General features: G+C 36.0%; 1 protein-coding gene across 11 annotated transcripts in view; it reads right to left on the bottom strand.

The window, feature by feature from the left end:
- PSPC1 (paraspeckle component 1) overlaps positions 1-25,023 on the bottom strand; it is a 141,576-nt gene that overhangs the window by 27,362 nt on the left and 89,191 nt on the right. For 7 of the 11 annotated variants that reach the window (XM_079773988.1, XM_079773990.1, XM_079773991.1 and 4 more), the window contains one exon: positions 20,410-20,579. The exons of 2 other annotated variants lie outside the window; for them this stretch is intronic. In XM_079773988.1, coding sequence (XP_079630114.1) covers positions 20,410-20,579 — 170 coding nt within the window. Of the gene's footprint in view, positions 1-17,794; positions 18,621-20,409; positions 20,580-25,023 lie in introns of those variants that run through there. 2 more of the 11 variants (XM_079773984.1, XM_079773993.1) reach the window with 2 other exon arrangements.

Here is a 25,023-nt window from a genome sequence, read left to right as displayed (position 1 = left end):
TTTATATATTTGGTTGGGAAATGCAAGGAACAAAGTTGTTTTCATTGTCCATGGTTAGAATAGGCAGCATCTTAAAAACTTTTAAGAAATTACTCACAAAGGTTGCCCCTGGATAGAAAAGCTGGGTAACTGGTGAACACACAGAGAAATTTACTTTTGTTACGTACCAATTTGTATTTCTATGTGTGTGTATCAGACAAATATTATTCAAAGAATTCAAAACTATAGTTTATGCATCAACAGTATTTGAAGGCTAGTTTATGTCCAATGATGTGATAAAAATTATTTTTCTGTATCTCAAGGATTTGAATGATGGCTATAAAATAGGCCCTATTTAGGTAATTTTAAGTTTGAGAAATAAGAACAGCGGTAAGTCCATCTCTGTTATCCACATTTCCTCATGCTATCTTTGACCAAATATGAATAAAATAACCTCCAATAAATGCCATTTTTTAAAACATGCTTGCTTCTGTAACCAATGAATGTGACATAAACAGCCTTGTCTTCGATGTTATGGGGTATCTCAGCCTCCAGCCCTATATAAATTTGCATTGGTGAACTACTATGTGTCATACTTTCATTTATCCATTATTGCTTACTTTGTTGATGACATTCCAAATTCTTGAGCCAAGACCTTTTCCTGAGCACCACTTTCTGTGCTCAAGGATCTGATGTCACAAGGACCTGATTGATGCCTTCCATCCTGATCTTGCTGCCCTAACTATTCCTAAAAGGTGGTAGAACCAAAAATACCTGCCATTTCCTTAACACCAATCATCCCTGCCCTAACTGGTTTGGCTCAGTGGATAGAGCGTCGGTCTGCGGACTGAAGGGTCCCAGGTTCGATTCCGGTCAGGGCATGTACCTTGGTTGCGGGCACATCCCCAGTAGGGGGTGTGCAGGAGGCAGCTGATCGATGTTTCTCTCTCATCGATGTTTCTAACTCTCTATCCCTCTCCCTTCCTCTCTGTAAAAAAATCATTAAAAAAAAAAAAAAAAACCAAACACCAATCATCCCTGCCTTATTTCCTCCACATAACCCTCCCACATCCAACTAACCACCATGTCCTAATATTTTCATGATCAAATTATCTTGATTTCTACTTTTCCTCTCCAATCCTAACACCACATATCAACTGCTTCCCCTTCTACACTCTGGCTTACTATAAATGCATTCTTCCCACAAATGTATTGCTCTGCTCTCCTTTGAAAAAATTCCTGGTAGCTCATCATGGAATAAGATCTGATCCCTTTTTCCAGTCTCATTTCAGGTAGGTAACTACAGCTTCATGCACATTTATCAGCATCCAGCATCATTCATAATGGCTCCTCTCTGATAGCACCTGCTACCGAACAAGTTCTAACTCTACCGGCCATTGTGGCTCAGAGGTTGAACATCGACCCATGAATCTAGAGGTTACTGGCACATGCCCAGGTTGTGGAGTAGATCCCCAGTAGGGGACGTGCAGGAGGCAACCAATTGTTGATGTTTCTCTCTCATCAATGTTTCTACCTCTCCATCTCCCCCTCCTCTCTCTAGAAATCAAGAAAAACATTTTACAAAAAAAGATAATACATCTTAAAGATGATTTGTACATTAAGGTACTCACCCCTATTGTACTAAATAGCCTTCTAACACTCCGTACCCAAGAACATTTTCACACTTCCTATGCAAATTCCCTCCAATTGGTTTATCTTATACGCACTTTCTCTGAACTCCCCTTATCACACTCAATTTTGGACAACAGGCTTCATTTGTCAAGTCACCAAATTTATCAGCACTGCTACTGGTCTGGACACAGAGCCAGTGATTTTTTTTTTCAAATGGGCAATGGGTACTAGATAACCAATTCAGGGGTCCTCAAACTACAGCCCCCGGGCCACATGCGGCCCGCCAAGGACATTTATCCGGCCCGCCGGGTGTTTTTGCCACCACTGCCTGTCCTGCTTAGCAGCCGACTTAGCAGTGTGCATAGGAATTTGTTCATAATTGTTTTTTTAAACTATAGTCCGGCCCTCCAACGGTCTGAGGGACAGTGAACTGACCCCTGAATTATATGATGCTTTAATAAGCCAACCACACAAAATGCATTCTTAGTAACAGGAACCCAAGATTTATTCTGTGTCCCCCTGTACTTTCTTGGATTTTTCCTTCCTTTCTGTCTGCTTCCCAATCCTTGCAAATGTGGTGCAAGATAAATTATTCAGAGGTGTATCCTTTGGTTTCCCCTTTGGGCTTTCGCTGATTGGATTGTAACTGCCGTGTTGTATTCTCACCTCTATCTCTGAGTGTGGAATTGCTCAAGAAAAGCACCTTGTACCCAACTCATATTGGCTGCCTTAGTTGTAATGAAGGAAATACTTACTGAATGGAGCTCATATTCCAGGTCACCCGTACCTACTATAGAACTACTTAGTCATTTATAACTGATGACCACTTCTGGTGTACGTTAACCTACACTATTTCCAAATATGACAATGCTATAATCCTTTACAATTAATTCATGTGCCCTTTACATTGTTTTTAAACTATTTTATTGACCAAATACAGTGTTAGTATATAGTCAAGTATCATGTGACAGCAACAAACCAAGTGCATTAAATTAACACTTTAATACCTTAGTTACTTTTAACAATGTAGTAAAAGTTTTTAAAGCAGAACTCATTGTAGTACTGGTACCCATGCTACTGTATGTGTGCATACTTATGTACTATGCAAAAGAAATGAACTATTAAAGAATAAACAGGAAAGAATTATAGTTAACTGTCAAAATGAATCCAAGTCTTTAAAGATAATTCAGCCAAGAGCACATGGAGTCTATAAGAGCACTGGAATCCTAAGAGATTTGTTTTTGTTGCTGTTATTCTACACAGCATCAGCTCAGATTAGAGCAAAGAAAGGCAGGCCTCCAGAGAGAAGTGTGTAATACAGAGAGGAGCTAAATAAAGATAGGATGATGAAGGGCATGGAAAATTAAGAAATGGTAGAGGTATTGATGCTGGGTAAAAAATTTTATGACAAACTTACACAAATGGGTTCAACCAGCTAATTAATGGTCTTAAAAACCAATCCTTTCACTCTCTCTAAAAAAATCAATAGAAAAAGACCCATTGGGGGGAGTATTAAGAAAGAAAAACCAAACAAACAATCCTCTTTCCACCCTATTAAGTATAAAGATAGAAATTTCAGCATGACTTGAGTAAAAGAATGTATTAAAATATATTTATATTTCATATACTATATATTAGCTATATGGAAACAAGCTATATTAGAACTTTGGCTAACCTGATTTAATTCCATTTGTCCTCCAAAAGAAGTTAGATGATACCACTGTAACAAGTTATTACCCAAAACATGGTGGCACTCCAATTCTTCTTGACCTGCTCATACTAATTTGCATTCATTGTAACATATATAGCTCAGGATACTTACACGAACATGCTAAATATCGTATATAATAAAAGCCTAATATGCTAAGTGTCCGGTGGTCCATTCAGTCAGTCAAAGCGTAATTTGCTAATAATATGCTAAGGCTGCTCAACTGCTCACTATGATATGCACTGACCACCAGGGGACAGTCAACTGGTCAACCAGTCACTATGATGTGTACTGACCACCAGGGGGCAGAGGCTCTGACTGGTAGGTTAGCTTGCTGCTGGGGTCCAGCTGATCAGGACTGAGCAAGATGGGCCGGACATGTCCTGGAGCCCTCCCGCGGTCCCTCCCTGGCCCCGATCGTGCACCGGTGGGGTCCCTTGGCCTGACCTGCGCCCTCTCGCAATCCGGGACCCCCTCAGGGGATGTTGGAGAGCAGGATTTGGCCCGATCCTGCAGGCCAGGCAGAGGGACCCCACTGGTACACGAATTTGTGAACCGGGCCTTTAGTACTTAATAAAAGAAAAATTAAAAACACAGGAACTTCAGTAATGTCTACCCAATCACTAAGAAAATCTTAATTTAACCTGTCCTCTTAGAAACCTTTCAAATAATTTTAGAGGCAATCCTGAGAAACTAACAATGCTTATTTTATAGGTAATTTTAAAAATCTCTACAATCCATCCAATTGAACAGTGAAAAATTTAAACTTAAAGACCATATTAAAAGCAGCAAGATAAAAGAGGACAGGTGGAAGGGAAGTCACATTTAAGAACCTCTTAGAATATTAGAATTATCCACTCTCATATTGGAACTATTAACACAAAAAAACCAAGTCAGAGAAATGTTTCTTCAAACTAAGCATTACATGCTTTTCACCCTCGCAGTATTTGTGCAAAAAAATTTTTTTTCAATGATTTTTGGTGCAATAGTCAACTTATTTATAAAGCCTCTGAAAGGATTAGGTGTACCCTTTATAATAACATACAAGGTTTACTGAATTATTTCTCTTGGATATCTTAATCACTTTGTCATTTTAAAGTTCAATTACTAGGAGGGTTACCATCATTAGACCTTCAGTGTCTGTACAAGTGTATATGATGATCACATAGAAGTATATACGGATAGCCAAATCAATGAGAAGTTGTTGCATTTTAATGACAGTTCTGAACATTTCCTGATAAGTTACTCTTAACTGCTAACCTACCCCACTTTTGCTGCTTCTGATCGTCTCTTCAATGTACAACCATGTAAGATAAAAGATAAAAATATGTAAACTTTTAAAACCAGCAGTCTTCATTTTACACTCAATTAGAAAAAAATTACTTTCCTATAGAGAACTGTGAGTAAAATTTGGACATTTCTGGCAAGCATTTTAAACTTACTATAGTTCCTCCGTTCTCCTTGCTTGGGGTTCCACCAACACCAAACATTTTATCAGTATAGCCAATACACAAAATATATTCTGAGATTCTAAAGTTTAAAAATTTAAACAAACCCTGTGATTATTGTTCCAATTGATAAGAACTTGTCTTCTGCTTATCCCCTCTCCAGCCTCAGACAAAGAGGTCTGAACTTCTATCCATTATCCCAAATTACTCCCTTTACATGTTCACTCTCTCTCCACTTCTTAGTACTTTCTTTTCAGACATATCTCTATTTATACATATGTAGGAGTACACATCCCAATTTGATTAAAAACTGGATTCATATTCTCTGTTGGCTCTTCTTGCTGTCACAAACATGCAGTTGTCTGAGAATTCGTTATTGTTTCCCATAATTTCTCCTGCCACCCACCAGAGTCCAAGCTCAAAGATGGGGAGCAATTCTAAAGAGTTGACATAAAAATGCTCAATAACTATTGAATAAATAAGCCATCTGCAATTCTTATCCACACACTTCCAACTGGTAGTAAAAACAATAAATCTGTGCCATTACTCTGTATTTTTCTCCTGGATTTTCCTTCAGCCTGGGTCAAAAAATACTGCCAAACATTGTGCTACGATACTGAGAACATTAATAAAAGATTAATAAAATGCGGGCACAAAAAGTAAATATCACATACTGACAAAGTGACAAGAATGAGAAGAGATGATATGTCCTTCTACTGGGGAGCTCTTTAGAAACCTACCAAAATACCTGGGGAGACAGAGGAACCACCGAGTATTTAGGGAGCAAGCAATGAAAGGTGTCTGCGGCTGGAAAGTCCCACTGAGAGCAGGTCAAATAAAGCCCTGCGCCCTGCGATGTAGCTGGGTTCCGATACAGACAGAAAGCGGCTGCATCTGAAGGACAAGGACAATGATCTAATCCACATTTCTGAAGGAAGCAGCCGATATTACTAGGAGAATAAATTGCAAGAGCAAAAGTAAAAGCAGGACCAGTTAGGGCACCCGTCACCTTCAGCAATGCCCGGTGGTGCCCTGAGCGAGAACGCTTTTACCAGGCAAACAGGTTGTCTAGTTTTAAAAATCCAAACAACCATAGGTATTCAAAAACAAAATATATAAAATCCAACAGATTCCAACATCCATCTTCCTCACCCTCAGGCCGTCACCCACACCCCAACCACAACGTTGAATATACTTACCTTCCATGTCTGTTAGTGGTATCACCATCACTCCACCATTCAAACCAGAAACTCCCAGACCACTGCATTTCCCTCCCCCATCTACACACCAAAAATGTTAAATTCATTTTACTTCTGAATTATTCCTGTCTGGAATCTGAGCAAACCTGACACTAAAGATTCTTTCAAATATCACATTGGGGGTGGGGCAGTCGATCGATGTTCTATGTCAGTGGTCGGCAAACCGAGGCTCGCGAGCCACATATCATCTCTTTGGCCCCTTGAGGGTGGCTCTTCCACAAAATACCACGTGCGGGCGCACACGTACAGTGCGATTGAAACTTCGTGGCCCATGCGCAGAAGTCGGTTTTCGGCTCTCAAAAGAAATTTCAATCTTTGTACTGTTGATATTTGGCTCTGTTGACTAATGAGTTTGCCGACCACTGTTCTATGTGGTCCCTCTGCTTTCCATTTCCTCCAGTTACTCTTGTATTTAAAATAACTGACCTAACTCCTAGTTACCTAAAAGATAAAGCGCAAAACTCCTTAACTTAGATCAATCACAGTTTATCTAAACTTTCTGCCTTCTCCCCAGCACGTTCTTATTAACCTTTAACCACACACTCCCTACCCTCCCCCCCCCCAAAAAAATAAAATTATTTTTAAATCAGTAACTGGCAAGTACATACTCACCTTTAAGATCTGCTCAAAAGTTATCTAACTGAAGTCTTCCCAACATAGGTGTATATTTGTGTATGTTTTCAGAGCATTTGCAATTCCCTTCATTACAAGAAAATGATCAGTATGCTTACAGCTCTACAGATACTCAATAGACTCCAAATCCCAAGAGTGCAGGGACCACGTTTTGTTCATTTTTGTCTTATCATTAGTAAACATCATCTGTCCTACAGTTGGTGTCACTCATTCACTGAACAAACATTTAATAAAGACTTGCTAGAAAATGAAGATAAATCACTAAATGACAAATAAGATCCCTACTTTCTTAGAGCCGACATCCTGGAATGAAGTAAACAAATAAATAAATATGGAAACTTCACACAAAGGTTTTAAGAGAATTTTTTTTAAGAGAATCTTGCCGACAAAAACTTTTCAGGACTTATGCTTACTTAAATATTTTATGAAGAGAGTACCAAGTAGATATAAAACACAAAGGAAAAGTAATAAAAGTGAAAGTAATAAAATGTAAGCTTAATATGTACAATTTATCTCCTGAGAACTGGGTGTTCCAATAACTCTCTTGCACTTCTGTACAAGCACCAAGTAAATTGGTCCCATCATAATGGTATGTACTTAACAAACTTTAAAGTTCAACCTCAAATTATTTATTTAAAATGATGATAAAAATAGCCCGGCCAGCATGGTTCAGTGACTGAGCATCAACCTATGAACCAGGAGGTCACGGTTCAATTCCTGGTCAGGGCATATGCCCGGATTCTGAGTGCAATTCCCAGTGTGGGGTGTGCAGGAGGCAGCTGATCAATGATTCTCTCTCATCACTGATGTTTCTCTCTCTCTCTCCCTCTCCAATCCTTTCTGAAATAAAATACATATAGATATATTTTTAAAATAATAAATAGATAGGTAGATATATAGATTAAAAATAAATGAATTATAATCACTACAGATCACGTAATGAGATTCTGTGATTACAATCATGCAAGGAAAAGACAAAAAGTTATTATTTTAAACCAGCACTACCCAAAAGTGCAAACATTAGAAATTTTAAATTTCTTAGAAGCTAAGTTAAAGAAGGTAAAAGCAAGATAAAATTAGTGTATATATACTATTAAGTATATATATTTTATTTAAGCAATACAGTCAAAGTATTGCTTCAATATGTAACCATGTAAAAATTAAAAGATATTTCACATTCATTTCTTCATACCAAAACATTTGCACTTGTGTATATTTTACACCTCTAATTCAAGTGGTAACATTTATTTGATACTTGTAGAGTTCATTAAATTTAGATGCACACACCCATGTCATTCCAAGTTCACTTACATTTGATAGCTGAATTTACGTTAGTTACAGTTGGACTGGTCCTATTCCTAAGATTCAACAGCCACACATGGCCACCACACGGGACAGCATTGCTCCCACAGTGCACTTTACTGCACCCACTTATATCACCACAGCTTTGTTTTGCCAGCAGACTAAAGTAAACAGAATGCTGCCCCTTTATCTCCTGAGAAAGGCAATTTCTAGTCCCCTTATCTAAAATAGATGCTGTCCTTTTCTCTACCCTTTTGACATTAAGTTATTTCAACTGTTAGTCGCTCTTCGTCCCTGCAGGTCTAGAACACATGTGCCACAGGGAACTGAGGGTTAGTCTACTTTATGCACAGCTATATCCTAAGTGTCCAACTGCAAGAAATTGTCTATATAGCAATTGTAGAAAACCAGTATTGAGCATTTCAAATATTGCTAAAACTACTTTTTCTCCACCCCTGTATTTGATATATATGATTCTTTTATGACCTATAAAAAAGAATTACCAGCCCTGGCCAGCAGTTCAGTAGTTAAGCATAAGCCCACACACATAGGGTCTCCAGTTGGATTCCCAGTCAAGGGCAAACACCAGGGTTTTGGGTTCCTTCCCCGCCCCTAGTGTCCCTCGCACATTTATGTTTCTCTCTCCTCCTTCCCTCTCCTCCTTCCATCTCCCTTCCATTCTCTAAAAATCAATTGGAAAAAATATCCTCCAATGAGGATAAAAATTTTTAAAAAGCATGACTAGAAACTGATTGTGACAGATAGCTTTCTTCCATATTGATCAATTGGGAAATAATCCAAATTGAGACCTGTAGTTTTAATCAACCTATGGAATGAATACCTCATAGGTCTAAAAGATCACAATATGACACATTATACTTTAATTTTACCTTACCTCTAACACTTGTAGCACAAATACTAGGACGTAGATTAAACTTAATCTTCCTAAAATAAAAGCACATTATATTTATTGCAAGGCAGAACATCTGAATACGTATATTCTATGTTATGCTTCCCAACCACCCCCAAATTTGAAGTATGTAATTTTCCAAAAACTTCTGACCTTCCTCGTACTAATATTTTAAAAGCATTAATGGCTCCAGGAATATATACAGATAAGAAACAAACAAAACAAAAAAACCCAAGGTCTTTTTAAATTTTCCGAGTTAATCATCATGCATAAATCTAAATAGTGGCAATAGTTCACATATAAATTTACAACTTTAATGTCTAGTAGGATAAAAGTCGGGCTATTATCACATAAAAATGTATGGGAGGAGGAAAAGCAAAGAGTATAGGGAAACCAAATGAGAAACTCAAAATTCATTATATTTTTCTGCATCCATGTGCCTAAAAATAAAGTTAAGCACTAACTTCTGTAGAGACATGACTAACTCATTGTAATCACAGGATTTAAAATAATTTCTTGATTGGAATAATTGAACAGAAAAATAAATCTATCAAGAACCTAGCCTCATAGATTTTATTTTATGAGATGAAACAAACTTTTTTACTCTCATTAGCCTTCATAAGAATTGCTCAGTTGGAAAACAGGTTAAGAAGCCCCTTATGGTAAAGCTGACTCAAAGTCCTGGGCTGGAAGCAGCAAGGAATCTTGACTCCTTAATTAAAAAATGAGGGAGAGGTAGGTTGGTGCAAAGTTGAAAGATAAAAGGATTGATAAGAGGACTTCCTTGATCACAGATATACCCTCCCAAAGCCAAACACATTTCTACCTCACACAAAAAATACAAAAAGCTTGGACAAGTAAACTTCCTGGGAAATTGAAAGCACACTAAGTAAGCTATGGTAGTCTTTGGGAAGCAGGAGAGGCACACAGATGACATCTAGATTAAAATCCTATATAATAAAAGGCTAATATACAAATCAACCAACCACCAGTCACTATGACACACACTGGCCACCAGGGGGCAGGCGCTCAATGCAGGAGCTGCCCCCTGCTGGTCAGTGCGCTTCCATAGGGGAAGCACCGCTCAGCAGAAGTCGGACTCACAGCTGGTGAGCAGTGGCGCTGGCAGGAGCCTCTCCCACCTCCGCTGCAGGCACATGGTAAGGAGCGAGGGGTCCTAGACTCCGAGAGCGCCGGACAGGCTGAGGGACACCTGTCTCCAGTGCACCGGGCCTCTAGTTAGAAATAAGTTTCTATACTTGCTTCTTATGTAGAGCTATTCTTAGCAGACATCTACCACAATGTTCTAGAAACTACCTACTGAGATAATTTAGAAGGCTGCAAACCAGGTGACTTTCTTAAAAACTGTATTATCAAAAATTTTTGGAAGAAACTACTGTCAATATAGCAGCTAAGCACTTTAATATATTGCATAATTCAAAACAGACATTGAATTGCATCCGTATGTAGTACAATCCTTATAAGGTCTGACAAGCAGCCTGTAACTTTTTACCATAAAACCACTTAATTCCCATTTATTGAACTCCTCAGAGGGCATTCCTTTCTAAAGTGACTAACAAAGATAAAATGGGTCAGGCCATCACTTAATCTATCAAAATGGTATCATATTTTCCAAGATGGTAAGTTATAACCCCTTTATAAAATTTTCAAAATGCACTTTTTTATTACCTCTTGACTTAACTAGGCTTGTGAACACAAGAAAATCCTATTTCTACAAAGGCAATGATACTGTCTAGTCAAAAGTAATGGAGTTTGTGTAATACTTGTTAGGTGGCAATAGCTGAAGAGTTAGGGGCAGGGGGCAGGGGGCGGGGAGGGGGCGCTGTCTATGAATTGCCAGGAATCCTAGACAATGTCAAAGGAAGAAACATTCAAAAGTAGAGAATTTTTTGAGTTATTTGAGCCAAACTGTCAATTGCCAGGAAGCTAAATCTCAACAGATTAGGGTAATGCTCCAGAGAATGGCAGTTTTGCACCTTATTTTATACATGACAATAAAGAGAAGATGCAAGTGCATTACATGAAATCCACTGATGATAGATTGGGGAGGTGGGAGAAAACAAAGCAGGGGAAACCTCTGGGATTGGATGAAAAGGTAAAATGATAGACACATCTTTTACACAGGTGGATACAGGATAGTTAACAGTCAACAATTAACAATAACAATGAGAGGATTTAAGGTCTCTGGCCTGGTGAACTGGTTGTATCCTGAGGGGTCTGGAAAAGGGGGAGTTACCTTGACATCCCAAAGGAATGTTATCCTGGATGCAAAAAACATAGACAGGCTTAAAGTAAAGATAGACCTCTGTCTGGGAAGATTCTGCCTAGGACATGACGACCTGCCATAAACTTTTAGTTAAAAGGTTTTAAATTCAGACCATCTTTTGTGGTTACTTTAGGTCAAGCATGTAAAACTCATGTCCCGTGAATTGCATGCAGCTCACAATGAATATTTTTGCGGCCCAGCCAATATAACAGTATGTAAGAAATGTTTTAATAAAAATTTTGTAACTTAATTTTTACAATATCCTGTTATACATAATTATTAGTAACGAACTACAACGTTCGCTAACGACTGATGACTATAATTGTGTTGCATTCATTTCCCTTATGCGCCTTAAGCGCAGGCGCACCATTTCTCTCCACTAATACCAGCAGCGGATCTTTTAGCAGCCGAATGCCACGTCATTAGTCTTGGACTGACTTGTTTGGTGTTCATAACAGGAACTATTTCGCTTTTGGAGAACAAGCAAAATAAGTTTATTTGCATTACGCTTATTACTTTGTGCAGTTGTTCAGTGTCTGATAAGTTAGTGTACAAGGAAAAATATTTTTATTAAAACGTTCTATTATTTTAACCATCACTCATTTATTTCAGTCCTTCGCATTCAACATGTCTCTATAGAAATAAACCTACATTTCCATGAAAATGGAAGCTTTTGTTTTTTGGGGATCCACATAAACTTAAACCTTGCTTGGCCCGTTAGCCTTTGAGTCTGACATGCTTGCTTTAGGTCTCTGAGTTTGCAAGGCTGCTATGCAGGCATTCCCTGAGCTTCTCAGGTTAGCATGTGGCCCCTTTTTGTCTAAAACACACAATATACCAGGATCGTTATTATGCAACAAAATCAACCAACAAAAACATTGCCTATTTTGAGTAACACCAGAACAGAGGTTCTCAAAGTAAGGTCCCTACACCTATTATCAGTATCACCTGGGAACTTGTTAAAAATGTATATTATTTAGCCCCCTTTGGGACCTGCTGAATGAGAAACTACTGGGTAGAGCCCAGAAGTCTAGTTTTAATGAGCCCTCCAGGGAATTCTGAGAGAGCAAACAAGGTAGGGATTTCGTTCTCCCGCTGCTTTTCTATCAGCCCTAGGAAAGGATCCAGTCACACAATAGGACCCCTTGGTAAATACGAGTACAATCAATAAATGCATAAAGGGAAGCTCTGAATGGCATGGCTACCCCAAAATTTCTATATGGCTGAGAAAGTATCACTTTGTAGACAATTACTCCAATTATTATGTTCAGTTTGCCCAACTATTGGCTCCATAATGATCCTAATGTTTAAAATATTCTAACCAAGTCCAAGAACATGTAAATATTCTAACCAAATTAAAGCATTAACATTATAATCACTCAGGAAGTCACTACTGCCTCCAAAACTAAAAAGGTCAGAAACTATTAAGAGAACCACTTGGTACGTGATTTACTTTTTCTCATTACATTTAAAAAAAAGATATGTAAATCTAAGCAATGTCTCACATATACCAATTGACATTATCTAATAATCTGTATACCCTGGGGGAAAATTAACGAAAATTATTCTGGCAAAATATACAATAAAATAAAATGTTCTCTATTTTCACATATAATATGGATAATTTGGGAAAAAAACACCTTAATTAAGCACAGAAAATGTTATTCACCGTGATAAGGATTGTTTACACAGTTCTTCTAAAATCCAGAAACATACTTAAAAATCTCACATTTACAAAAGTCCATCTGAGTGACAATCTGCATAAGAGATAGAACAAGGAAGACTATATCCTAGAGATCCAGTCATAGATATAACATAAAACATAGTAAACCACTGTGGCTTTTCACTTAAGAGTCTGATACTACCTTAAATACATATATTTTCTACCTTAAATTGAGATGTATAATCTATACGAATAATAGAGGAATATACAAATTGGTCAGGATGCCCTCATGCAATGACCAAACAGCAGGCTGCTTGGGGCGACCAGGCTGGCAGGGAGGGGCAAAGAGGCCGGCAGGGGGAGGCAGTTGGGGGTGACCAGGCCGGCAAGGGGAGGCAGTTGGGGGTGACCAGGCCAGAAGGGGGGCAGTGAGGGGCGACCAGGCTGGCAGGGGGGGGGAACAGTTAGGGGCGACCAGGCCCGCAGGTGGGGGCAGTTAGAGGCGACCAGGCCAGCAGACAGAGGCAGTTACGGGTCAGGGCAGGGGAGGGCAGTTACGGGCAATCAGGCCAGCAGGCAGAGGCGGTTAGGAGTGATCAGGCAGGCAGGCAGGCAGGCAGGCAGAGGCGGTTAGGAGCCAGCAGTCCCGGATTGTGAGAGGGATGTCCAACTGCCAGTTTAGGCCCAATTCCAGGGATCAGGCCTAGACCAGCAGCCGGACATCCCCCGAAGGGTCACAGATTAGAGAGGGTGCAGGCTGGGCTGAGGGGACCCTCCCCCCACCCCGTGCACAAATTTTGTGCACTGGGCCTCTAGTATATAATAAAAATGTGAAGTCTGAATCTATACTGACAACTTCAGAGCTAGAAACTAATTTTGGTATAAATATCAATTCAAAGTCTTCAACACTACAGATGACACACTTACTTATACAGAGCATTTAAGAAGTATATGGTCCACTTAAACTACTATTGACCTTTGTACTTAATAACAAAAACATTTAACTATACTTTTTTAAAAATAAGGAAAATTGAACAGAAAAAGGTCAGATATTCAAACTAATTAATTTCTTTTTTTTACCTAAACCTACTATTTTGAGTCTTAATTTTGAGAGAGAAGTGCCTCACATGAAATTTAGATGACTGTATTTTATGAAAAAGAACTGAAATTTTATTTACAAGTATAAGCAGAATACCATCTCTCCTAAAATTCAATGCTTTAACTCAGAGACAAATTAAACGGTAATGTTAACTTAAGATTTTTAAATGAACATAGTCAACAAAACATAGTATCTGTTGCAGAGGAAAGAGGCGTTGGTATAGATACAGTAATTTGAGCAATAAAACAATATACTCGAAGATTTTTTTTTAAATGGGAATTACGAACTCCAGCTAAATTACTTTAAGGGACGCAGTATCCTCCACCTAGAATATATAGGCTTGTCTTATTGACAAGGAAAATTAAATATTATAAAACAAAGAAAGTACAGACTGCTAATCCTACCAGGTGAATAAAAATATAATTGAATAATGCCTGGCTGGCTTGGCACAGTTGCTGAGCGTCAACCTATAAACCAGAATGTCACTGTTCAATTCACAGTCAGGGCATAGGCCAGGGTTGCAGGCTCAATTCCCAGTGAGGGGCATGCAGGAGGCAGTGCATCAATGACTCTCTCTCATCATTGATGTTTCTCTCTCTCTCCTTCTCCCTTCCTCTCTGAAATAAATAAAAATATATTTAAAGTATGTATATAATTGAATAATAAGTTTCAACCAAAAGGAAGCCCTAGATATTTATAATCTACACATGGTTTTATAGAGAAAGACATGTGGTCGAAAAATATTCCCAAAATAACATAGCACTCTGATTGGGCCTTTAAATATTTAGTCTTTTAAGATTCAAATGTCAACAATTAATACTGTTATAAGTAATCAAGGAAACAAATAAAAAATTTTAAGTGTTTTCCCCACATTTAGAAGACAGTGCTTTTGGGGGGGAGGGGGAGAAAGGAAGAGCTAATGAAGTATATAAATGCATATTTTAAAGATCAGATATTATAAAAATAGTGAAATTCTTTACTATTTCCCCAGAGTGACATTCCATAAATTATATGACCACATTCAATTGGGAAACTGTATGCATACTTCATTTTACACAACTGGGGAAAAAATATGTAAAGTGAGCACATTAAAATTATTGATTTTTTAAAATTTAGCAATGAAAGATCGTGTAAAGAAAATACTGCTCGTTATGTTAAAAGTACTGTTTATTTTACTTAATGATCATTTCTTTACCTTGAAATACAGCTTGAAACTTACTTTGAAATAGTAATGCCACTGTCTAAGAATATCTGTCTATGAAATAATCACAGGAAAACATTTACATCTAGGTGTTAGGTATGTGGATGTTTACTAGCTTGTTCTTGAAATTGTGACTTTTTACATCATCACTACCCTCTCAAATTTCAGGAATGTATTTTAACGTATTATTAGCTATTGTAACAAAACTCTTCCCACACACAAAAAAAAAACATAAATACAGTACTCCCCAAGAAATTTACCATTACTGGAAAAAAAAAAATAGTACCTTTTATTTTGGACTAGTCCCATTTGACACTAAATTTCCAACCTTTTAAAGGTTTAGACATACACTTGATTACATTATTTCATAAAATATTTCCTTTCAATCACACATTTATGTTCTTTTTCTCATTCAGAATCTAGGTTGTAATTATCAACCTAACCCTCATTTTTAATTAACTACTGATTACAGTAACATTTAGCAATTATAGACTTTACACATAAACACCAAATTACTGAAATATTCAAGTATGCTTCTGATTAAAACATGAAGTATAAGTTTCCATTAGTATTTGAGAAACAAGATTTCAGTTACTGTCCTTACTGATAATTTCTATTAAATCACAATTCCAACTAAACAATAATTTCTTCCCTAATATTATTGATAGAGTTTAAAAAACCAAATATTTAATCTCCTCCAATGAACACTCAGCACTTATTTAAATAGAAAAATCCAATAACTCAAGAAGTAACCAATTTAGCTTTATGAAATATAAGTGAACGTAGAATCCTTCAAATAAAACTGTATCTCTCAAGAAAATGAATGCATTTATTTTCATAATAAACAAAAACAGGGAAATTCTGAGAAAATACACTGCTGAAATAAAGCAATTAGAAAAAAGAGTGTTCCTTTATTTTATGCATATTAATTACACATTAATAGTATATGAAATCTAAATCCTGCAGACTTTAAACTGTGTTTCAAATCATGGCACAAAACATAATATTGTGATATTGTAATACTAAAATTGTTTCATATTACCATTTTATGGAAATAATTATGGTAGCATATATAAACAAACTTACATATATATTTTCATATCTACCACTTTTAAGCAAATACTATTGAAATATATTCATTGGTATACTAATTCACAAGAAAAAATATTGACTAATCCAGCCACAGGTGTTTAACTCTACAGGCACACTAAAAACCGAATAGCTAGGAGTTCACAGATGCTCCACTTGACTGTCTCCCAGAAGCTGACTGTTCCCAGGGTAAACTTGGTTAAGTACTGGAACAAGGATTTTCTTGATGCAGGGGAAAAGCTGTGCAGAACTCTTTTCTTGGAGCCAGAGCTGAGCCGGACACTAGAATGTTCAGCAGATTTGCACGTCTTTGTGCACTGGCTTTCAAATGTTCTTGAATGAATCTTACAGAATTCCACAGCCTTGGCCAAAGATAGCTTAGTATTAACATCAAAGGATAAAGTTTTTCCCAACATCAATTCTGCTTTGAAACAAAATACAAAGCTAAAAATTACTTAAAAATTATATGAGAAAAAACCACAAAAAAACCCATAGATGATAGGAAAGGTATAATGAGGTGCAATATATATTACTTTAAAATTTTAGCTAATGTTTAAACTCCTCACACTGAAATTAATATACAAATTAAAACAAATCCCACTCGCTGCCAATATATATTCATGGAAAACAGCAATGAGAATAATCTTTATTATTTTACAATCTCTATGACTGCCAAAAAAACAAAAGCCTGTGCTTGGTGCAAATTTTAGAAAATAAGTCCACCCATACTGTGGTATCTAAAAAATAGTACATAAGAACATTTTAACTGGTACAAAAGAAGTCATCTCAGTTATACTTCACACCCAACTGTGTTTATGTAAGATTTTAAATTAAGCAAATTTATTTCTTTCCAAAGTATACCCTCCAGCAAAAACAGAAACCATGCAGAAATAAAAGGTAGTATTTACATGCTGTTCATTTTATAATAGTGCATTATTCTTCCAAAAGAAATGCTAAAGTATGATATGGTAACACTGAAAAGTTATGAAGAAAAAATATGCTGTGATCAATGGCTAATGTGTCAGATTTGCAGTTTAATTTAAAGATATGTTCCTTAAATGCAATTTTAAAACATGCATGGCTAAAAAACAAAACTTTAAACACAGCAAAGGCTTTCTTTTAAAATAAAATTTATGTCATAAAATCGGTTTTTCCCTATTATTGAAAATCAAAATTCAAATTATATATTCAATAATAGAGAGATGTAATTATGATTCCACTGACTTTAGCCGTTCTCAAGTTAATTCTGTTTTTTAAAATTAAACTTGTATACCTTGGAGACAAACACACCTAGACCGTCAGACAAGTTTTAGTGGAGACTTACCAACTCTAGGAAAATATTTACAACACTGCAGAGTCAACCATCTTTAATATTTTTAGAAACTAACCTCAAGAAATGTCTTATTTCTTATAAATCATGCAGCAAATCCTCACTTAGTATACAATCTAACAGTATTGTTTAATTTTAAAGAAAATTTAAAGGATAAGATCTAGATATTGACACCAAATGGGAGGAAAGATAAATAAAAAATGAAAAAACACAAACATTATATCATAAGCAAGAGAGATTTGCCTTCAAACGGGTTTTTTTCCAATATTGAAAAGATTTATTTGAAAAAAATCAGCACAGGACAAAGGTATCCTTAAGATTCCTCTTGGAATATCTGAATATTCAGATTCTATATGAAATCTGACAGGAACTCTGGTTTCACAGAACATGAATGGTTTACACAAATGTAAACTCCCAGGTCAGACCCCTTATTAACATTACCTTTCACTAAGCTGCTATCTTCAGTGCTACTTGCACAAACTAAAAAGCAGAAAATCCATTTTCATTTTCAGATGGCTGGATTAGTTAAAGCAACCAAAGTATTACTGTTACAGCCAAGTTCAGCAAAACTGTAAGAGAATACCACTAATAACATTTGTAAATTATCCAAAATGATTTCTTTATTGAAGTAACTACATAGATTTCAACAGTACTATGGGATATTTATATTTAGCTAAGGTCACAAACACATTTTAACATTCACAATGATGAGCATCAGCATTACCATTCTAATCTACAAAGCTCATGAATAAAGAAAAATACAAAACCTCGTTTTACAAAGAAATACTTTAACATCTGCATACATTAACAATAAAACCATTCTTCCAAGGTAACAGGTTAAGTGTAAAGGCATACCACTGAATTCTTTTTCTCTAAATAGGAATGAAAGAATGTTTAATATCTACGACGCTTATTAGGGCCTTCAAAGTTGCCTGCTTGGCCTCCTCTACCAAAACCACCAGGACCACTACTAACAGGACCTACACCACTCATGGGAGCTTGAGGGGTTTCAGAGCCTGTTCTACTACCCATAGGCGATCCCATCTGAGATGGTGGTCCTTGGGGAAATCTATCATTGTGCTAGAATACAACACAATAAATATGAAGTCCATTTGGAACACGCCAAATATAAGTGACAAGAAAAATTGGCAAAATCCCAAGTAGTGGTGTCATGAAGTTCAGCAGAAAGTCCAGCAGAATCAGGATCACACATAGAAGGAAGAAAGGAGCAATTTAATTAGTTACTATGTTTAAAAAACCAAAACATCCGAAGAGTTACATACTGCTATATAATGCCCCAATTTCATGAAGAACAAACTGATTTTAATGGAGCAAATGCCATCTTAAAAACCTCTAGTCAATATTATAGTACTATTCTGGTACCTTTTTAAAAAAAAGTTTATACTGCATGTAACTGTGGTACATAAAAAGTACTTTTAAAAAAACCATCAGAGATAAAACTGAGGAGTAGCATCATATTCAGAAAGTAAAAAGTTATGAAATCTTTGAGATGTTTTTTGAAAGACTATTATTGAGAAAATAAAGTTTTTTTAAATCAACTATTTATTAGACATCTGAATCATATAGTTAGAAAAATTTCACAGTAATAACCACATATATTAATCTCAAAAGTTGAACAGACTCAAAACCCCAGTGTGAAAAAGACCAAAGACAATATTTAAATAAAGTATACAATTTCAGAAGGAGGGGTGGAAAAATTGGCCATTTATAGCACTTCAAAATTACTACTAATGATTATATGGCTACACAAAAATTTAAACAAGGTGTCACAAGTTTTTACTAGCTTTTAGATATTTTACTCTAAAATAAAACCTCCACTGAAGTTAACAAATACACTAATTACATTAAGCGCCATCTGATCATAGCAGATATGACAGTACTGCCTCTTTATCTCCCTTTACACTCATTTTAAAAAACACTGTTAGCATGTCTAATTCCCCCAAATTCATAAAAGATAGCATTTAAAGTAAATAAATTTTAAAAAATAAAGTAAATAAATTTTAAAATGCTACAATATTGCATCCACCAATTCTAAGACACACATTCACTTTTAACACCTCTGAGACCGGGAAGAAGTTACAGCGGATGGCATGCCTGAGTTTACTTTGCAGTGCTTTTCTTTCTTAGCAGCAATGGCGCCTTAAGATTTTTGTAGGTGTTTTAAAACTAAATTTCCTTTTCAAAATATACAGTCAACCAATTTTCCTTTTCTAAATGGTACCTAGAAAAACCATTAAAAACAAATGAGAAAATGTTTAACTAATATAAAGCTCATTTAAACAGTGATTTACTTTGAGGGAAATGAAACAGGTATTAAGCCTTGCTACTGATATTCAAATGTAAGAATTATTACTGAAAAACATTTTTATAATAATGCACACAAAGATATCTTCACACTCTCAAACCAAGACATAAAACTGTCTACTTTTAACTTAGTAACATATGTTAATTAGTAATTCTACAATGTAAGTTTAAAATTTTAAACTTATATTTACAAAAAATTGTTTTCACACGTACTGGAGTTTTGTCCCCCATCGAAGGTAAGGAGTCCACACAGGAAAAGAACACAAAGTACTTGAATGCTGGTAAGAGGTAGATACAAATTAAAAGCACTGTAAAAACAACTGTAACATATGTGTTTGCTACATACATGGATGGTAATAACTCTCTCAAGATACTTAAAAATTGCCTCATAGTTAACATATAACATCACAAAATTGCTTTTTCTTTATTGCATATTAATATTTACTGCCAAAACAAATCCCAAATTATCTTAAGTGTGAAGTTACCTTTGGAGCATAAGTATATATTATTGAATATAATCAAAATAATAGTTATGATACATTACCACTGCTCCATTATCTGGCATCATTGGAGTTCCCATATTTGCAGCTCCTTCTGGTCCCATGGCAGGACCAGGACCCATTGGTGGGCCAGGTATAGTTCCTCTGTTGTTCATATTCATACCCATCATTGGAGGAGGACCTTGGTTACCAGCAGGTGCTGGGCTAAACCCATCTACACAAAACAATCTATACTTAGAGCTGTCCTATCTTAGTTCAATAAACATTAAAAATGCAACAACAACAAAAAAGTATACAGATAACATCATCAAAATCATTTTCCTTCTCTGAGAATGGGACACTCAGCTAACTACTCTGTAACAGAGTGTTACCTACACTAATAGAATTTTCATTCCAAAAACAAAAGTATATAAAACATGAGACAACTATCAATCACTTAAGGACATTTGAGACTGTAAAAGCTTGAGAATTAAAAAAAAAAAAAAAAGTCAGTATGATTTCTATAGTTTGCTTTTTAACCAAATACTCCCTTTAGATGGTGGTTAAACTCTACCAGTTTAAATGAAAAGCAAAAGATTAGCACTTTGAAAACCACTTAATATTTTTAGTCATGACTAAAAATGTTATCATGTAAATTGCATTAATTTTGAGAGAATCCATCCCCTTAAATATATAATGTTCACTATAAGTAATCTCTTGATTTTTATATAGTTACTGAACATCTCCAAAAATTATGAGGTACTTTTTTTAACTTTATGTAGAAATATGTGATCTAAACAAACAAATTGAAATGACTCTCAACATGACAAAGCTTATTTTTAAAAGCCACTGCAACCAAATACAGATATAATATTAATACATTAGATTTTTTAAATTTTTCAACACGTTGAAATTCTGCAAATGGGAACAAACTCTTAAGAAAGATGAAAACTACAATAGTGTTTGAGCTATAATACCACATTTATAATGGCCTCAAACACAGCATTTTTAGATACCTTCCACAAGTTTTTAATTTTTAAAGTACTGATATATTTATCATTAAAAATTCATAATAAAAATTGACTCAGCCTGGCTGTGGTGGCTCAGTGGATTAAGTGTCGTCTCAGGGACCAAGAAGTCCTGGGTTCTATTCCCAGTCAGGGCACATGCCCTGGTGGGTTCAACGCCCAGTAGGGGGCATGCAGGAGGCAGCCAATCAATGAGTCTCTCTCATCATTGATATATATATATCAATAAAAATATTTAAAAAATAAAAAAATTGACTTTAACTTCGAGTTTTCTTCTAGTATTTCATTACGTAGGTCAATTTTATATCATCCTGAATTCAATTTCTCATAAACACATTATAACATGAGTTGAAGTTTTCATTAAAACTGACATGTCTAAATGGCTGAACACAAGGAACAGCTGCGAGAGAAAAGCCCTACTCCTTTCTCTGTCGCTGACAACACACTATTGCTCTTTCTGAACCCAATCCTCAGGAATCTAACAACTTCTTAAGGAAGGAATTATTTCCTTAATCCATAAATGTTCTTCCTGATAAATCTATACTTTCACTAACCAAGAAATTTCTATTCCTTAGCACAGTTATAAACAAAAATTTTACTAGACTTCCAAAACATCTCTCACAATGGAAATGAGAAAGAATGAAGACATGAATCTGGGAGGAATCAATCTGACCTCAACTTTTGCAAAAACAACAGGTTATAGATCAGGGAGGGTTTTTTCAATAGAACAGAACTGTTGCATCTAACTTGTGAGATTCAAATATAACTATGCTACTACAGGTATAGTAAAATAACTAAAAAATAATATTTCCAACTATCAATAGTTGAAGTACAGTCTTATTTTTACTAATTACATCTTCTACCACACAGCTGTAATTAAACTGAACTTAACAAAATCTAAGCCCTGGCCAGTGTAAGTCTGTTGGTTGGAGTATCGTCCCATGCACCTACGGGTCTTGGGCTCAATTCCGGATCAGGGCACACATCCAGGTTGCAGTATGATCCCTGGTCAGGGCACATGCTGGGAGCAGCCTATGGATGTTTCCAACATAAATCTCTCTCTCTCTCTCTCTCTCTCTCTCTCTCTCTCTCTCTCTCTCACACACACACACACACACAAATCAGTTTTGTAAAAGCTACAGAGTACATATTTAAAAAATAAAAATCTAAGGCCCTGGCCAGTTAGCTCAGTTGGTTAGAGCATCTGCCCAATATGCCAAGGCTGTGGGTTCAATCCCCAGTCGGGGCAAATACAAGAATCAATGAATGAATACATAACTAAGTGGAGCCCTGACCGGTTTGGCTCAGTGGATAGAGGATCTGCCTGCAGACTCAAGGGTCCCAGGTTCGATTCCAGTCAAGGGCATGTGCCTTGGTTTCGGGCACATCCCCAGTAGGGGGTGTGCAGGAGGCAGCTGATTGATGTTTCTCTCTCATCAATGTTTCTAACTCTCTCTCCCTCTCTGTAAAAAAAAAAATCAATAAAATATATTTTAAAAAATAAACTAAATAACTAAGTGAAACAACAAACAAGTCTCTCTCTCCTCTCTCTCTCTCCCCCTACCTCCCTCCTCTCAAAAAAAAAATTAAATTTAAAGATTCAAGAAATCTTAGAATTATTTGATCCCATGAAAAACAGTTTTGTAACCTATTTTCCACTTGGTATGTACACTGGTAAACATACCAGAAAAATCTATTGACACATTCCATCAATGTAACTTGACAGGATGTGAACTGACACCAGCAACAAAACTATATAATGATATACAACCCAGTAAATCATTAGGAGAAAGTGTCACGTTAAATAAAATGTAGAGAGGAAAAATTACATGGGTTAGACTTTAGGAAGTTGAGTAAATGCTCAAATATAAATATGGTTCTCTGGTGAATAAAATTTGTGATTCTCTTAAATTCCTAACTAAATAAGGAATCTAAAGGCACAGTTTTATATTTCTTCTGATAAAGTTGCTAACCAAGCAGTCAGAATGTTTTGGTATCCCTGGAAAACATCAGATATACTTCAAGTTTGGTTCTGATATTAATGACAGTCTAATAATTAAAATGGCATTTCAAACCGAACTACAATCCATAAAATCACACTTATATTCTTAAAACCACCTGGACCAACCCACAATTTACTTTGAAGTAGACATAAATACTGAACTACTTGTACTTATTATATATACAACTGTGTTTCATAATTTACAATTAATTTACTCTGCTGATTACTTTGTGCCTCGATTGTATTAACTCACAATGGAGTCCATTATGGGTAAGGGCCATGTTTCATGCTTATTTTGCATACCAGAGATTCTCAGTTACTACTTTAGCAGGTAAGAAAAGTAACAAAGTGAACAGCAAGAAACGATTTTAGATCATCTAATTGGCAGTGGCAAAGAAACTGCCATGAGAGGAAGAAAGGAAGCTGATAATGCAAAATACTTGTATCACACTTTAGAGGCTTTAAGATTTTTTATTCCATATACTACGTAATCTAAGTACAATTTGGATTTGTTCAGTGGGTGTGCATGTTATGCATATTGAAATATTAAGGTAATATAATTTTTACAACAATATGTACATGTGTGTTATGTAAAGATTTATATAACTTAAATGCGAGACACTTCAAAGTTAATAACATGAAAAACTTCCACTTACTTTTCCCTAGCTTACTTACTCAGTGCTATTTCCCTAAAAACATGGTTATAAAGCCGACAAATATTAAAGATGTTATTATCATAGGCATTTTCTTAAAAACTTTATATCAACTCTTGCCCTGGCCAGTATGGCTCAGTTGGCTGAGTGTTGACCCATGCACCAAATGGTCGCCGGTTTGATTCCTGGTCAGGGCACATGCCAGGGCTAAGGGCTTGATCCCCAGTGGGGTGCATAAAAGGTAGCCAGTAAATGTTTCTCACATGGCTATTTCTCTCTTTTCCTCTCTAACATCAATAAAAACAATTTAAAACACACACATACACACAACTATATCAACTCTAAAGTTATGTATTAACCTAAATGTGTAAGACAACTCATTTCCTTCACAGTCATAAATGTTTCCAAAGAGCATGTTTCTGTGCACAATACGGCAAAATATTAAACACTTAGTAAAATAAATAAAAATAGCTACACAACACAAAGTTACAGAAAAGGTACCTTAAAATAGAAATTTCTAAAATACTCCCCAAAAGTTTAGATACTCTACAACTCAAAAACTACCAAATTTCTAAAGTAAAAAGCTCAATTTAAAGGCATGAAATTTGATTTTTGAAATATTATACCATGCAATTAACTGAACAAGTTTCATATTGTATCAAAACCTGGTTACAGGTATTTTTCATTAAATCTGTTAATAGATAATACAGCCCGACTGGTGTGCCTCACTGGTTAAGCACCAACCCATGAACTAAGAGGTAGGTCACTGGTTGGATTCCAGGTCAGGGCACATGCCCAAGTTGCAGCTTGATCCCCAGTAAGGGGTGTGCAGGAGGCAGCCAATTGATGTTTCTCTCTTTTCAATATTTCCATCTTTCTATCCCTCTCCCTTCCTCTCTAAAAAAATATAAAAACATATTTAATAAAAATAAAAAAAAAACAAAAGATACTGCCTATTTTAGCTTTCAAATAAACAAAATGAAAAAGTTCTCCCTA

The sequence above is a fragment of the Cnephaeus nilssonii genome (assembly GCF_951640355.1).
Source record: "Cnephaeus nilssonii genome assembly, chromosome: 6".
In the NCBI taxonomy this organism is placed as follows: Eukaryota; Metazoa; Chordata; class Mammalia; order Chiroptera; family Vespertilionidae; genus Cnephaeus; species Cnephaeus nilssonii.
Note: the sequence above shows the minus strand (reverse complement) of the source record. Positions and strands in the feature narration are given on the sequence as shown.